The sequence below is a fragment of the Crocodylus siamensis genome, chromosome 12, assembly GCF_052110815.1.
Source record: "Crocodylus siamensis isolate JL-2025a chromosome 12, ASM5211081v1, whole genome shotgun sequence".
In the NCBI taxonomy this organism is placed as follows: domain Eukaryota; kingdom Metazoa; phylum Chordata; order Crocodylia; family Crocodylidae; genus Crocodylus; species Crocodylus siamensis.
Window position 1 is genome coordinate 48,920,642 of NC_143406.1, and position 16,871 is coordinate 48,937,512.

Sequence of the window (16,871 nt, forward strand, 5' to 3'; positions counted from 1 at the left end):
GAGGGCAAGTGGCGCCGCTGCCCCGCTCCTGCCATTGGCGGAGCGCGCGGCTCGGGCGCTCCCAGCGGCGGCTGCGGCGCGCCGAGCCGGGCAGAGCCGCGGCGGCAGCGGCCGGGGATGGGCGCGGGCAGGCGGCGGGCCCCGGCCGGGCGCTGACGGCCCCGGCATGTCGAGGAAGAAGACCCCCAAGGGCAAGGGCGGCGGCTCCGCGCCCTCCTCCGCGCTGCCCCCGGCCCGGCCCGGCCCCGGCCCCGGCCCCGCGCCCCCCGCGCCCGCCGCCCCCGGCCCCGACGGCCACCCCGGGGCAGCCGCGCTGCCCGCCCGCCCCTCGCTCAGCGCCAGCGGCGAGTTCTACGACGTCGCCTTCAAGGTGGGTCCGGCCCGCGGCCCCTCCGAGGTCCCCGCCGCCCCTTCCCCGCGGCCCCTCAAGGGTCCCCGCGGCGCCTCGGGGGTCCCCGCCGCCCCTCAGGGGGTCCCCGCCGCCCCTTCCCCGCGGCCCCTCAGGGGTTCCCGCGGCCCCTTCCCCGCGGCCCCTCCCCCGCCGCCCCTTCCCCGCGGCCCCTCAGGGGTTCCCGCGGCCCCTCGGGGGTCCCCGCCGCCCCTTCCCCACGGCCCCTCAGGGGTCCCCGCGGCGCCTCGGGGGTCCCCGCCGCCCCTCAGGGGGTCCCCGCCGCCCCTTCCCCGCGGCCCCTCAGGGGTTCCCGCCGCCCCTTCCCCGCGGCCCCTCCCCCGCCGCCCCTTCCCCGCGGCCCCTCAGGGGTTCCCGCGGCCCCTCGGGGGTCCCCGCCGCCCCTTCCCCACGGCCCCTCAGGGGTCCCCGCGGCGCCTCGGGGGTCCCCGCCGCCCCTCAGGGGGTCCCCGCCGCCCCTTCCCCGCGGCCCCTCAGGGGTTCCCGCCGCCCCTTCCCCGCGGCCCCTCGGGGGTCCCCGCGGCCCCTTCCCTGCCGCCCCTTCCCCGCGGCCCCTCGGGGGTTCCCGCGGCCCCTCGGGGGTCCCCGCCGCCCCTTCCCCGCGGCCCCTCAGGGGTTCCCGCGGCCCCTCGGGGGTCCCCGCCGCCCCTTCCCCGCGGCCCCTCGGGGGTCCCCGCGGCCCCTTCCCTGCCGCCCCTTCCCCGCGGCCCCTCGGGGGTCCCCGCCGCCCCTTCCCCGCAGCCCCTCGGGGGTCCTCACGGCCCCTCAGGGGTCCCCGCGGCCCCTCGGGGGTCCCTGCCGCCCCTTCCCCACGGCCCCTCGGGGGTCCCCGCCGCCCCTTCCCCGCGGCCCCTCGGGGGTCCCCGTGCCCCCTCGGGGTCCCCGCGGCCCCTTCCCCGCGGCCCCTCGGGGGTCCCCGCGGCCCCTTCCCCGCGGCCCCTTCCCCGCGGCCCCTTCCCCGCGGCCCCTTCCCTGCCGCCCCTTCCCCGCAGCCCCTCGGGGGTCCTCACGGCCCCTCAGGGGTCCCCGCGGCCCCTCGGGGGTCCCCACCGCCTCTTCCCCGCGGCCCCTCAGGGGTTCCCGCGGCCCCTCGGGGGTCCCCGCCGCCCCTTCCCCGCAGCCCCTCGGGGGTCCTCACGGCCCCTCGGGGGTCCCCGTGCCCCCTCGGGGGTCCCCGCCGCCCCTTCCCCGCGGCCCCTCGGGGGTCCCCGTGCCCCCTCGGGGTCCCCGCCGCCCCTCGGGGGTCCCCGCGGCCCCTCGGGGGTCCCCGTGGCCCCTCGGGGGTCCCCGCGGCCCCTTCCCCGCCGCCCCTTCCTCGCGGCCCCTCAGGGGTCCCCGCGGCCCCTCGGGGGTCCCCGCCGCCTCTTCCCCGCGGCCCCTCAGGGGTTCCCGCGGCCCCTCGGGGGTCCCCGCCGCCCCTTCCCCACGGCCCCTCGGGGGTCCCCGCCGCCCCTTCCCCGCGGCCCCTCGGGGGTCCCCGTGCCCCCTCGGGGTCCCCGCCGCCCCTTCCCCGCCGCCCCTCGGGGGTCCCCGCGGCCCCTTCCCCGCCGCCCCTCGGGGGTCCCCGCGGCCCCTTCCCCGCGGCCCCTTCCCCGCGGCCCCTCGGGGGTCCCCGCGGCCCCTTCCCCGCCGCCCCTTCCCCGCGGCCCCTCGGGGGTCCCCACCGCCCCTTCCCCGCGGCCCCTCAGGGGTCCCCGCGGCCCCTTCCCCACGGCCCCTCGGGGGTCCCCGCCGCCCCTTCCCCGCGGCCCCTCGGGGGTCCCCGCGGCCCCTTCCCCGCGGCCCCTTCCCCGCGGCCCCTCGGGGGTCCCCGCCGCCCCTTCCCCACGGCCCCTCGGGGGTCCCCGCGGCCCCTCGGGGGTCCCCACCGCCCCTTCCCCGCAGCCCCTCAGGGGTCCCCGCGGCCCCTTCCCCATGGCCCCTCGGGGGTCCCCGCCGCCCCTTCCCCGCAGCCCCTCGGGGGTCCTCACGGCCCCTCAGGGGTCCCCGCCGCCCCTTCCCCGCGGCCCCTCGGGGGCCCCCGCCCAGCCGTTCTGGCCACCCCTGAAGGGGAAACGGGGTCTGTGCACAAGAGGGGGAAGCCGGCGGAGAGCCCACCCTTCCCTCCTCGTGGGCTCTCCTGCCCCTCCGGTGGGGTCTTCGCCTCTGGCGCTGGCTTCGCCAGGAGTTGGGAGAGAGCGGCCTGTCCCCTCCTCAGGGGTCCGGGCTCCGAGCCTCCTGCCACAGGTCCCCGCAGGACCGAGCCCACTGAGCTGCAGCGCGAGGCATGCACCCAGAGCTCGCTTTCTTTTGCTGCCTCTGGGCACTGTCACCTCTGCTCCCCCCTTGCTGCCTGCAACAGGAGAGGGGCTCTTGGCAACCCTGCCAATGAAATGTTGTGCGTTTTGTGTCTTTATTTAGGGCCTGGGCAGCTTGTTCTCTCCGTTTCGGTTACTTCCATGGCCCCTCTCACCTTTGTCTGTGCTTGCCAGCTGAAATGCATTTGCAGAGCCTCTTTCTCCAACCTCAGACCTGCTGCCAACCCAGCCCAGAGCTCTGTTTCTTTTTCTCTTTTGGGCCCCGCGACCCAGCCGGCTGAGCAGGTCTTGCCTTGAGCGCAGCCTTTCTGCATCGAAAGCTGCAAGGGGACTGATGCGTGTTGCAGCAAGGTACAGCGTGGAGGAAGACTCGGTGCCTTTGGCAACCAGCACGGCCGCGATGGGATTGAAATTCAGTGCATGCCATAACAGATCATTGGCTTTTTAAAAAGCAAATGTAGTGCTCCGGAGAGGTTGCCAGCTCCGTGGTCTGGGAGCCTGTTCGTCTCTGGAGCAGCAGCTGTGTCGGCTCCCCACCCCAGAGCTGCTTTGGCTCGCACCCCTACGTGCCATTTTTTCGGAGCCCCTCCATCCTCAGCCCTGCAGAGCTGGCCAGGGAGGGAGGCAGTAGCTGTCCAAGGTGGGACACCTGCCTGTTAGCACCCGGGCCAGGAGCACAAGCTGTTTCAAATGAGCCACAGAGCATCCGGGAGGTGGAGACCAGTTTCAGTTGCTGTTTTGGGCTTGGCTTTGTCTCTGAAGCCATGGCCAAGAGAAATGGCCCTGCACCCTGTTAAGCACTGACCTGTCACACTCTCGTTCCTCCTTGCTCGAGGCCTCTGGTCCCCAGCCAAGGTGGCGACCAGCTGCGAGGAGCGCAGGCGTGGGGCTAGGCGACGGTGGCCTGCGTCCCCGGATGAGGATCGGGCTGGCGGGGAGATGGACAGGGCCTGTTGTGGCGGTCGCTCAAGATAATGAGAAGCTCAGAGAAAATCAGAGTGGCTTTTTATAGAGTCGGTGCCTGAACCTGGAAAGATTTCTGGGCTGCTTTGTGCTGCTCTCTCGCAACGAGTTGAACCAGTGCAGTTTCCCCCCCTCCTCCTTTGCCTTTTTGTTGGGAGTAAGCGTCCCAGCTCTGCCCATGCCACTAATCTTCCTGCACTTGGACAGGCGCTGAATGGTACAGCGGGCGCTGAGAAATTGGTGTGGACCTGCTCCTCTGCCTGCAGATCCGGAGCAGTGCTCTGCCCTGCCCTGCAAGAGCCTGCTGCAGGTGGAGAGCAGGTCCCTGACTACCAGACCAGGCTAATCTGATGCAAACAGGACTCTGGAAGGAGTGTGGCCTCCTGCCTGGCTGTGGGGGGACGAGCCGGGCTTTTTCCATGGCCCTTCTTGTTGATACAGGTGTCCTCTGGGCTGTCATCTCCTGACTTCAGTGGGTTTTGGGTCTGCAAGGGGCTGGACCCTCCCCTCCCACATTCAGCGGCAGTTCAGCAGAAGTTGCGGGTGCTCTGCCCCTTGGCAATTATCCACAGAAAAAGCCCCGGGGAAGCTTGTGAGAGCCGTGCACAACTCTGCTCCCATTGCGTGGTGTAAAAGGCAGACGCGGCCGAGACCATCAGGCACTGTCAGGCCCAGCTCCAGGAGGAGATGGAGGGACCTCCCTCCCATTATGGCTCCCATTAAAAACAAGGGGCGCTGGCCCCGAGCTACAGGCTCGCACACAAGTGCTTGCAAACGGTGTCACCGCTGCCTGCTCTGCGTCCTTCGGGGGTGGCCAGAAGCAAATCGATCTAGGAGCAGTGTGACCTACATGCAGGTCTCGTCCTAGCCTCTTGTCTGAGACCCAGAAGCACAGGGTTAAACACTCCTCTAGCGGGGTTTTTTGGGAAGCATGAACTATTCCTACTCTGGGCACCCTTGTTACCCATACAGATGTCGGCTCCCTCGTGGGCTCTTGCAACCTTTTGGTCTCACTGAACATCCCCTTGTTCTTGTGTTCTGGGATGGGGAGAACAAAGCTGCCCCCGTGTCGCTCTGTGGACCAAGCAGAGGCTTGAAACCTATTCCCTTGGGTCAGGGATCTGTATGTGTGCTGCCCAAACGGCAATACTGGACCTCAGCAAGGAGCGTTCGTAGGTAGAGGAGCAGCTGACGCTGTGGATTTTCTTCCTATGCAGGGAGGTTAAAGCCAGGCTCCAGGGAAGCAACAGTGTGCACAGCTGGAGCACAGCTGTCTCGACATCCCTTACACGGCCACTTACCAGTGCCTGGGTTTTGCTGAGCTTCTCGCAGAGGTTAACGGGTGCACTTGTTAGGGGCCATTTCTGATGAGGATGCATTGTATGCAGTTCAGACCTAACCCGCGGTGATCACTTAGCAAGAAACTATTAAACGCAGTCGTGGACTAATGAGCTGCTCGGGGAAAACGGCAGTTCGTTTTAAGAGCGGCATAATCACGTCATTCAAGTGTAAAACTCTAAATCGAAGGAAAAAAGGAAAAAACGAAAGCCATGTTATAATTAGAGTTCAAGCCAGCTGAAGCTCTAGGAAGCCGTCTTCTCACCTGACTGACACCTGGGACCTATTTCATGTTCCCTTCGGAGGCCAAATTACCCAAAAACGAACTTGGGAGGAGCAGGCGATCTCATGACACAAAGCACAGGCTGCGTTCAGGGACCTGCTCCCGGCTTGGCTGCGGGGTCTCGGAGAGAAGTGCTTAGCTCCTGTGTCCACTCCTCCCACCCTGCATGCAGTGGGCCTGATCTAAGCCGGCTCTGAGAGCGGCGAGGGCCAAGTCAGCTGCAAAGCAGCTGGAGACGCAGCAGCTGGAGACTTCTGCGTGGATTTTCATACACGGTTGAATTTGCCCAGAAGGAGCTGCTTGTTTCCAGCCTCCAGCTCGCCATCCGATTGACCTTCATTATGGCAGGAGCTGTCCAGCTCCGCTTCGGAGCCAGGCTGGGGGCAGGGTGCTGGGGAGTGATGGGCATGGGTCTCTTAGATCATGCCCTTACAAGCAGAGGACCGCTCTCTCCCCTGGGTTTCGGTAGCTATTAATTTGCTGCGCTGCCGTGCTTAGGCGCAGGCCTTGCTGCCTACGTGAGCAGCCCTTGGTGCTTCGGTGGGGTTCGGGGCAGCTAGTCCCAGCTGGTGTAGTTGCGTTTCCCCCTAGGAGGGTCCTTCTCCTCCTGTTTTCCAAGTGGCACCTGAATCCCCTCTTCTTCCTTCTCTGCAGGTGATGCTGGTCGGCGACTCTGGGGTTGGCAAAACCTGCCTGCTGGTGCGGTTTAAAGACGGCGCTTTCCTGGCCGGCAGCTTCATCTCCACGGTTGGAATTGACTTCAGGGTAAGGCGCTGTCAAGCAGTTCTAGAAACCATTTCTCCACCCAATTTCCCTTTTTGCATGGTTGGAGATGCCAGCCTCTGTGGTTCTCAGGCAGTCGAATTTGATGAGCATCACACCCAGGGAATAATGAAATGTCTCGCCTTCGAAATGACCGGCTCCTCTCCTCCAGGGCACTGCTAGGGTTACACATCTGGGCGTGGCACAGCTGGCAGGTTATTTATCAGCGCCAGCGTTGTAACGATTGCCCCCTAAATGAGGAGGAACGCATGCCTTAGATTGACCAACGCTGGTGACCTCCGGGCAATTGCAGTTACCACCTGTGGCCTCTCCATGGCTTGTTTGATGTATTATTTGGGTTGCGGCGCTGTCCTTGCAGGTGTCGGACATCCCAGTGGGGCCGTATGAGCTGCTACCCTCCCTGGGAGGAGGGAGGTTTTGCGGGGGAAACTAATGTCTTTAGGGCTGGGAGCAGGAGGACAGGAGGCTATTGGCCAGGGGACTCTGGTTCAATACCTGGCCTCCCCTGCCCTGTCTCACCTTGGAGACAGGCCAGGTAGTGGATGTGCCCAATGGGAGCAGGAACCCATGCAGCCTCTGAACGCACATTGGTGGGGTTTGCCTGTCAGCCATGCCCCCTGTGATGGGCATTGCAATGCAAGGGCCCTCCGTGGCTTGGAGACTGGCTAGCCACATGTGGGTCACACGAATGAACCGGTTGCAGTTCTTCCCTCCTCCCAGGTGCTGCTCTGTGTTGCTTGAGCACCAGGCATGAAACCACCCTCCTCATCACGTGTAGTTAAGAAGCTACGTGGCTCATATTCATGCACAGATACCTGAAGGTTTCCCATGCACCTATCTACGTTCCCCCTCTCTTTTTTTTTTTCCCACTGAACCCAGCTTCTTTCACCTCCTGGAGTGTCCCAGTTGCCGACGAACAGCTGAAGTTTGCCTCCAGATTTAAATCATACATAGGCTTTTTATTATTTTTTTAAAAAAACCAAAAGCCAGTCTTTATGCAAAATATTTTCATACGTTGAATAGCCCCAGCTCCTAAAATCCGTATAAGAGCCATAAATAAATAAAAACACCTTGCAATGTTTGCAAGTGAAGCTTTGCGCTGTTGTGCTAAAGCATGAGACCAGGGAGCGGAGTAGAGTGGGAGCTGACTGTGAATAGATGGGGACCCCCGTGGTCTGTTTTCAGTGTCTCGGCTCAGAGATGCAAACAAGTAAACAGCCAGCCTCTGTGGTGCAGAGTCAATTAGACCATTAGAGTTTGTTCAGTTCGGGTAATCTAAAGTGGTGCGAGGAGTGAAGGGAAAGACTTATGTTCTCTGAAAACATAATAATAATCATTACGATGCTGCTGCAACCCCTCTCCCCAGAGACGCTTGCCTTTGAAAAAGGCCTGCGTGCTGTGATTTGAGTTGAGACAGACCTTCTCGTGTAAAAATAGGACCTGCTGCTTGGGAACCTGTTGCCTCTGCAAGATCTTAAGATCTCCGGCTTATAAATCTGGGGCCGCTCTGTTGGTCTCCTGGCTCTAAGTGAGTCTTGGCATCATTCTGCTTCGTGCTGGGGAGCTCTTGACTAGAAATGGTTGAGAACCACCGGTGTAAAAAATAATCTGCAGCAAAATTTTGCATGCGTCGGATGGCTAGATGACGGGGACCGTGCCTACTCTCCGAGCAGTTCTGCATGCACGAGAGATTCAAAGCTCCGTGTGACCCTGCTACCGTTGCTCACGGTGTGGGTGAATAAATGTACAGACCTTTGTGGGGAGGAAGGAGAGCACTGCAGAACTGCTGATGACTGGAGACTTTTCCTTCGCAATGCAAATGCCTTGATACGCTGGTGAGCAAAGGGAGTCGGGCTGCCTGGCGCTCTGGCAGGCATGCCTTTGGAGGCAGCGAGCAAACCTGCTGTGCAAATGTCTGAGCCGAAGCCACCCTGGCTGAGACGATCAGTATTGCAGAGCCATCGCCACGAGAGATGGCTCGGGTGGGAACACGCAGAATGGGGAACAGCCTCCTGGTTCTCAGAAAGCGTGCTGTTTACCTGGCTGTCGAATGCAAAGGGATGGGCATCTGGCACGGAGAGCACAGCTGGGGGCAGCATGGTCGGGTCTGGGAGGACCGTCCCGGCTGATCCGGGGTGCAGCTGAGAGCAGCGTTGCATGGCTGCGGTGCATGGCACCAGTCCCTACAGCCACGCTGCAAAGGTGATGAGACTGTGGCTGGCTGGAGCATTCCCGGAGAGCGCTCTTTGCTTGGAAAGCCCCATCCTGCAAGAGCCTTTCCAAAGACACACACCTGGCTTTCCAACAGCATTTGGGTTCATTTGCACGCTTAATGCTAGTTGTGTGTGCATTCAGCGTTGGTGCCAGGTGGGCTGTAGCAGCCTAGGTTTTAGATGAACTTGGACAGGACTGCCCCTGGGAGTAGGATGCTTAAGAGCCCACTTCTGGCATCCAGGAGAGTTATAGCTGGGGCAGCAGTAAGAGGCCTCTCCCTAGCTATGCCTTGTCCTTTGCAGAGGTGCAGCCCATCCCTGCTCTGCTGGAGGGACGGTGCATTTTGGGGTGACCCTGGGGTACAGCATGCTCTGCCTGGATGAGCTCCTACCCTGGGGAGGTGGAGATTTCCCTGCAGTATTAGTCTCGCGGTGCCATTTCTCAGCGCAGCACTAGGGAGAGTGGCCTTGTTCCCTGCCACTGCTTGCAAACACCGCCTGGTTTATCTTTATATCATTTTGTGCTATAATTAAGGGAGAGTGGTCTGGGGAGAGGAGACTCTACAGCAATAAACGTGGCATTTACTCTCTTGTAAAAGCTGACGAGAAGCTGTTTATTGCCCAGCGAGCTGGATCCGGGAACACCTTGTACATCCTGCCTTATTTGTTTTCCTCGCTATGGCATCTCGCTTTGCACCAGGTTCTCCGCTCCTGGCCACAGCAAGGGTTGACCCAGCAACGGGAGGGAAGGATGCGGTGTTTGCATCCAGTGCACCAGGCAGGCAGCTCCTGTCTGTGGCCGTCTCAGTGAAGGGCTCTGCGTGCTGATGTGCATGGTTTTCATTTCTACTAAGCTTCTCTAGGTCAGTGATTCTCAACCAGGGCTCCTCTGAGATCCTTTGAAGGGTGCCTTGACACGTGAGGAGATGAGCTGAGATGTGCGGGCTTGGGCTTCTCCCTGGCCAGCCCCTCCGCACGGAGGTAAGCGCTGCAATGAATACGTGGTGGTTGAAATGGGATACGGCTCAATTCACACGTGTTACGGAGGGGGTTTGAGTCTACTGAAGGGCGTCTCTTGAAGGGAAGCTGCAGGACGACCGAGCAGGGGTAGGATGAGTGTGATAAATGGTGCCCACCTGGCAAAGACCAGGGCATAGACAAAAGGACCGTGCGGTTCCCGGATTGCTTGGATTTCTTGAGCCCAGCCAGGTATCGGGAGCTGTAGGGCAGAGCTCATCCAGGGGTAGAGCGATTTTTTTCACATGCTTTTCAGCATAGATATTTTGCCATCAACATACTGAAGTGCTCTGGCCCATTCTGGAAGGGACCAAAACATGGGGGAATGAACTTGGGACAAAAGTCAGCCTCCCCCCTTTGCTTTTGGTTTGAATTTTTTGAGAGTGCATCATTGGAAAGGGCCTATTTTTGGTCCTCCCTAGTGGGTAGTGGCTGTGGCACATGGATAAGATGCTGTGTGATAAGTCAGGGTGCGAGACTGCACCACGTGAGCTACCCCACAATACGTGCCTGTGTGCACACCTGTTCCCTGCAGCAGTTGCACCAGAGCATAGCCCTGTCTCTCTGAGGAGTGAGTTACCCCACCCTGATCAAGGTGGAAGAGCATGCACACGGGCACTTATCCCAGAATAGCTCATGCACGGTAAATTCACAGCTCGCTTCACCTCTTGGTAAGCGCTTTGACTGCTGCTCTCCCAGGAAAGCTGAGCCAAGCATGCGAGGGACGGGGGCAAGAGTGCATGTGAGCCGGCAGTAAAGGCTGACTGAATGAGTGCTCATGGAAAAGGCTGAGAATCGCAGAGACCTTTGGACCGAGCACATGGGTGTGCATGGGGCTGGCTGCTTTGTTTCCTTTCCATCCAGACAGATGCTGTCCAGGAGCGGCACTCTGCTGTGTTCCCCCAGTCCCGGTTTATAGCCACAGCTGGGGTTGATTTATTTTTTCCCTCCAGCAGAAGCCATCGTCGGCACCATCCGTGCACGCTGCTGACATCTTGCTGCAGTCGGGCAGGTGAAAGCAGCCTCTGCCCAGCCGGCATAATACTTCCAAATAACAGCGCAGTGATTCCCTTTGAAAAATCCCCTTTTAGCAAGGCTTAGATGTTCAAAGCCTTCTCTCTGTGGCGGCTTTGCTGACAATTTCTGTAATAGGGAGCCAGGATTGAGCCTGTTTCACAAATAACATCCCTGTTTGTCCAGTCACTTTGGAGACAAAGCAGCTGCCTCTGAAATGGGTGCAGTGAGTTCTCCCTTGCGCGGTGCTCTGCTTTCTCCCAGGCACAGCCAGGGTAAATAAATCAGCGTAGCTCACCTGAAATCAGTAGGTTGGAGTCTGCTAATACTGGCTGAAAAGCTGGTGCCGTAGCCCCATGCGAATGTCCCTGCTGTCCCCCCTGATGAAGGGGAGACCTGGAGGGGGAGTGTGTTGTGTTGCCCACTACTCCTCTCTTAGCAGGCTCCAGGTGAGGAGGGTCTGCATGGCTGGGCCGTCTCCTGGGCCACGGGATGTAGGTGCTCAGCAGCTCCTGAACTTGCGGATGTGCAACAAGTTGGTGGTCTCAAGTACTAAAGCAGCAGTCATCAGCTGCCTTCTCCCCCAGGCTTGCCTTGAGAGACCCCTGGCATCTTATTATCTGCCCCTGAACCATCCATTTCTCCTGAGTGTATGAACGTTGCGGTATCTTGAGATGCTTTCCGCTCATTCAATAGCCTCCGGGTAAGCACGACGCAATCCCATGTCCAAGGGAAGAGAATTGATTTCAGATGGGCATATTTTCCCTGCCTGGGAAGCATCTGCATTTGGGAAACTATTTACTTTAGACTGAAAACGTAACGCGGACCCTGAAAACAAACAAACCTGTTCCCTCCGCGCGCCGGCACTGAGGCACGACTGTTTGCAGGCTGCCGTCTCAGAGCCCATGTGCAGCTGAGCGTGCGGGGGAAAGAAGCCTGAAGAGCAAACCGTGCACGTCGCGCAAACCCGGTTGAGGGCAGAGCAGACCTCTCTGCACGCTCCGTCCTGAAACAAAGCGCGTCGATGAAAGAGAAAATCGCCCCACCATTGGAGCTCCCCGGTGCATTTTTGGCAGTGGGGCCGGCCGGATTGACGCGATGCTTATAAAGGCTTTTCCAGGCCAGAACAATGATGATGTTTGAATGAGGGGGTGTCTGCAGACTTGGGATCACGCGTGCAAAATTGGGAGATTGCATCCCATCTGCAGAGGTTTTCCGGTTCTTCTCTGGACGTGGCTGTGCGGTCGGTTCGTTCACAGCCCAACGCATCAAAGTGCTGATGGGCGAACCTACATCCTGTCGCCTTTGGTGGAGCTGCTCCATCTGCTCCTGATCTGTCCTGATCGGGAATGCTTTTCTCAGCGTAGGACTCGCAGCTGCTCGGACACCTAGATATGCTTGCGACGTAAGAGGCAGGATCAATGCATGGGAACGGTTTGGCTTGATCAGTAATAGGGTCAAGGTGGGTGCGTGCAGACTTATCTATTAGCAGTCTGCTATTACTGCACTATTGCTTGTTTTCATTATCAGGAGTTTTTATGATGAGAGAGGGGAAGAGAGCCAGGGGAGGCTGCACTGATGTGGCTGGGGTGATCCCGAGTAGGGACACGCATGGAGAGAAGCGATGGAAAAGAAAAGGCGGTGACAAAGGTCGAGATGGAGTGATGTAGTCAGGAAAGACGCCAGCGGACAGGGGTTATGAACAGAAGATACCCCGGATTGGAATAAATGGAAAAGGAGGATCCAAGGAGCTGCCCCAGCAGTGGCCCGGGACTGAGCCGAAATGAGAGAGGGGAAAAGGCACACGCGTGCTCTCTCGCTTTCACTGCTCCCTTCCTAACAGGCGAGCATCAAGAGCACATCTCCATCGGCACTGATTACGACAAGCCACGCTCTTCATTTCCTCCCACGCACCTCGTGAGTCTGGCCCCTTGCTGCTCAGCCAGCCGCTCGGGGCCTGCTTCCGATCTCTGCCATCTTGGGGGGATTTTCCAAGGCGCTGTTTTGTTCCCAAAGCTTCATGACTCTTGTTTCTGGTGCCTGCTCGAGGGAGTTGGACTTCTCTCCCTCTTCAAGGACAGAGCACTCAGTAATGAGCTCCTGGTAGCAATACTCGCTCATGTGAAAGGTGCAAGCCGGGATGCACGAAGTCCTTTGCACCTCTGCAGTGGTTCAGGTGACAGGAGTTATTCTGCCTTTCAGACATTTTTCCTGCCTTTCTTATGAAACCAGTTTGCTAGTAGAGCAGCCGCTGGATCCATCACTCCACACCTTCCCTTTGTACGGCTGTGACAATCGCTTCGGCCCCAAGCACCGGTGTGACCTGCGCCTTGAGTCTGTGCCTGTCCCGTGACACTTTCCCTGATGCACCTGCCTGTTCCTGCCTGCCTTTTTTTTTTTTGGCAGGCAGCATCTCCAGACTTGCAAGAATCTGGCCCCAAGTGTTGATTAAAAGTGTTAGGTACTTGCTGTGCCTGTGATCTCAAACAGGCACAAAAATATAACCTTGTCAGCTTATTCAGTGTCCTTAATACCCAGACACAGCACAGGGTGTTTGGATTCATCTTGCAGAGAACAAGCACTTTTCCTCTAATAGCTCCTGATTTCCCCCCCCCCCCCCCCCCCGGACTGTTTTCAACACTTCCTCAGATCTGTTTCTCTTGGAGGATTTCCATGAGATCAGCCTGCCTTTCAAGTTGCTAGTAAGCAAGGGTGCGAACAGTAACTTTCTAGTGCTTGTCTTTTCCCAGTACGGTGACTAGCAAAAGAGAGAAAGGGGACTGCTGGCCCGGAAGGAAAAAAGAGACAAGGGTACGTGCAAATAAGTGTAAAATACTGGGCTAGTATATGAGTTGATATAATCCACTGAGTTACTTTGGTCTCCTGGAAGGCGGCAGGGTCCAGTGGTGAGAGCAAAGCACTCTGTATCAGGCCCCTCACACCCTGATCCCAATGCCCAACCACCCCAGCTGCCAACTTTAACCAAGTCACCCATGCTATCTCATGGCCCCCTCCCCCTCTGGACTTTGACAACTGGACTTCAAACGTTAGATTTCGTGATGGATGCTGCGCACTTCCTTTCTGCAAATTAATATTTAAAAAATGTTTTTCAGCTTTCAAACATTCTCCCCTCTGGCCCAGCAACTGTGGCATCAAAAGTCAGTCTGAAAATCTCACGAATTATTTCCTGGGTTGCTTTCTACATTGAGGACCCATACATGTGCATTTATACTGGCTTAAATTTACTGCACAGTAAGTGGGAATAAGCCGGCGTCTACACAGGCAGGCACTGAGGCACATTAGTACTGTGTGTGGACTGACCTGGGACAGTTAGTCCCAAGTCAGTCCAGACGCACACTGTTACTGTGCCGTAAGGCATCTACACGTGCATTACTGCACAGCAACTAATCGGGTGTAAATTTGATACCTGCGTGATGCAAGTATCAAATTTATGTTCAAGTCAGCATTAGTCGCCATATTTACTGTGCAGTACAGGTGTCCATGTGTAGACACTAATTTCGGTTACAGCGCAGTAAATGCACATGTGTAGATGCACTCATAGACAGTCAACTTATAGTTATCTTGCTTCTCCAGTATTATCTGGCAAAGCTGAGTGTATTGGAGTAGTCATGTGCAGATTAGAAGAGAAAAGGGATCAGTGTACAGAGCCTGGAAGTTATTACCAACTTTGAAAAGGTCTGATAATTTTTTTGGACATGAAGGCAGATTTCTGATTGTGTACCTCTCTTCCCATTAAGGCAATCTTATTTGCAGTAACTGTCTAATTGTACCTCTCTCCCTGCATGACAGGGCCAATGAGTATATTTTACTTGATAGCACGGGAAGCTTCTGTCACATGGGTGCATTTGCTTTTAATCTGTGTATCTAATAACAAAACTGTTGCAGCACAACTCCTTATTTTTGGGGGGGGTGGGAATCCAGGGATTTGGAAGCAATTGTTTTGATTAAAGTAAATTAGGGATAAATTGTTCCAAATAGGCTGTAATCAAAGGACTGTATGCAGACAGTAGTGGGGCTATCAGGGCGTAATGGAAAGTGAAAGTAATTATTTTGTCCTGCTGTGGGAAGACCATGGTAAAGTGTGCTGAGAACCGGCTGCAAATGTATCAGGCTGCTTAGTATGCTCAGCTTCTCTGGCGAAGGCTAATAGTCTACAGGAACTGAAGCTTTGTACCGAGTCCTGTAGCCAGTATTGCTACCCTCGTTTTACAGTGCAGGGAGATAGCTTGGGTGGCTTGTTTGAGGTTGGAGGCTGGACTCATTGGTGGTTAGGAACAGGAAGCCCAGGACCTGATGCAAAGGGCTTTGCTCTGATCATTGTACTCTACTGCCTTCCATGCAGCCCAAATGCCCCAAGTGCTCCAGTAACACAGCAGGTTGGGTCAAAGGTTCACGAGCAAAGGTTCGCGGGGATGATGCTCAGGGGCAACCAGCATGGGTTCATTAGGGGCAGGTCCTGTCAGACGAACCTGATTCCCTTCTACGATCAGGTCACAAGATCCTTGGACGCAGGTGTTGCAGTGGATGTAGTCTTTCTGAACTTCAGGAAGGCCTTCGACACTGTGTCTCACCCCATCCTCATTAAAAAGCTAGGTGACTGTGGCATTGATGCCTACACCGTCAGATGGGTCACCAGTTGCGGCTGAGGGGTCGCACCCAGACAGCGGTGGTGGACAGGGCATATTCGACCTGGAGGGATGTGGGCTGTGGGGTCCCCCAGGGCTCGGTCCTCAGGCCCGTACTGTTCAATCTCTTTATTAGTGACTTGGACAAGGGGGTAAAAAGCACCCTGTTCAAATTTGCGGGTGACACCAAGATTTGGGGTGAGGTGGGTACACTAGAAGGGAGGGACAGGATACAGCTGGACCTGGACAGGTTACAGGGGTGGGCGGATGAGAACAGGATGGGATTCAACACGGACAAGTGCAAGGTGCTGCACCTGGGGAGGAAGAACCAGCACCATACCTACAGGCTGGGGAACTCCCTTCTCGCCAGTGCAGAGGCAGAAAAGGGTCTTGGAGTCATTATCGATTCGAAAATGAACATGGGCCACCAATACGAGGAAGCGGTCAGTGAGGCTAACCACACCTTGTCCTGCATCCACAGATGCATCTCGAGTAGGCCCAGGGAGGTGATCCTCCCCCTCTATGCGGCACTGGTCAGGCCGCAGCTGGAGTACCGTGTCCAGTTCTGGGCGCTGAACTTCAGGAGGGATGTGGACAGCATGGAGAGGGTCCAGAGGAGGCCACTCGCATGGTCGGGGGCAGCAGGGCAGACCCTACGAGGAGAGGCTACAGGACCTGAACCTGTTCAGCCTCCAAAAGAGAAGGCTGAGGGGGATCTAGTGGCCTGTTACAAACTAGTCAGAAGGGACAAGCAGGCATTGGGGGAGTCCCTGTTCCCCTGAGCACTGCCAGGAGTGACCAGGAATAACAGTTACAAGCTGGCAGAGGGCAGGTTTAGGTTAGATATCAGGAGGCGCAACTTCACGGTCAGGGTGGCTAGGGTCTGGAACCAACTTCCAAGAGAAGTGGTGCAGGCTCCTACCCTGGGGGGCTTTAAGAGGAGGCTGGATGAACACCTGGCTGGGGTCATTTGAGCCCAGTTTTCTCTCCTGCCCAGGGCAGGGGATCAGACTAGAAGATCTGCAAGGTCCCTTCCAACCCTACAACTATGAATCTATGAGCAGGAGCTGCGAGTCTGTCACCACTAGGCCACGCTGCCTCCGTGGTGCTGCAGAGCCCACCACAGGTAAAAGATGCCAGTTTCTGGGGAGTTCTGCCTTGCTGTGATCGCTACGGCTGGTGGGTGGCCCTGGCTGACTTTTAAGGGGACCTTTAAGTCTCGCAGCAGCAGGAGCTGTCTCCTCAAGCTGCACGTGCACCATGCAGGGAAGTTCAAGGGCAGAGACCAGCAATGCCCTTCCAGCTTGTCCTGCCGTCCCCATGCTACGGAGGGGCAGAGGCGAGGTGCTGCGGGTGCCGGGCAGCAGACCCGTGGACTGTGGGAACATCCCCCGTCATGGGAGAGCAGAGCCGCGGGGCCGTTCCCACGGCTGGGCGGCAAGCCCTGTCCCTGGTGCACTTTGCCAGGCTTTGTCCCTGCTTGCTGAAGCACGGTGCAGGAACAACGTGTTTGTCTCAGGCTGGGCTGCTCAGCACACCCACGCTAGAGCCGCCATCACACATGTCTCTGCTGCTTCTCTCTGGTGTGGGCAGCCCAGCCATGGACAGACCCCTGTGCGTGTAGGCATCTGCCTGTCCGGTTCGGCAAAGGACCACGGGCCCCCGTCTCTGACACTGCCCTGAAGGACAGGCACGCTCCTTTTCCCTCCTGCAGAACAGTGGGGCTGGTGGTGTCGCCTTGCCGGAGGGCGATGAACCACGAGATCTGCACAGAGTTATTGGGGTGATCTAGCTGGAGCAAGGGGTTGGACTAGATTTGACCTCCTCAGGTCCTTTCCAACCCGACTTGTCTATGTTTCTATGATAATAGCTTACATCGGCCTGAACAGGTGTAGATGAGCAGAAACC

At 58.3% G+C, this 16,871-nt stretch overlaps 1 protein-coding gene across 2 annotated transcripts in view; it reads left to right on the forward strand.

The window, feature by feature from the left end:
* Nucleotides 1–29: 29 nt before the first annotated feature.
* RAB26 (RAB26, member RAS oncogene family) overlaps nt 30–16,871 on the forward strand; it is a 90,902-nt gene continuing 74,060 nt past the window's right edge. For both annotated transcript variants that reach the window (XR_016438658.1, XM_090023724.1), the window contains exons 1-2: nt 30–370; nt 5,945–6,055. Coding sequence is in view for 1 of the 2 variants with exons in the window: in XM_090023724.1 (XP_089879850.1) it covers nt 167–370; nt 5,945–6,055 (315 nt within the window). In the remaining variant the exon portion in view is untranslated. The remainder of the gene's footprint in view (nt 371–5,944; nt 6,056–16,871) is intronic.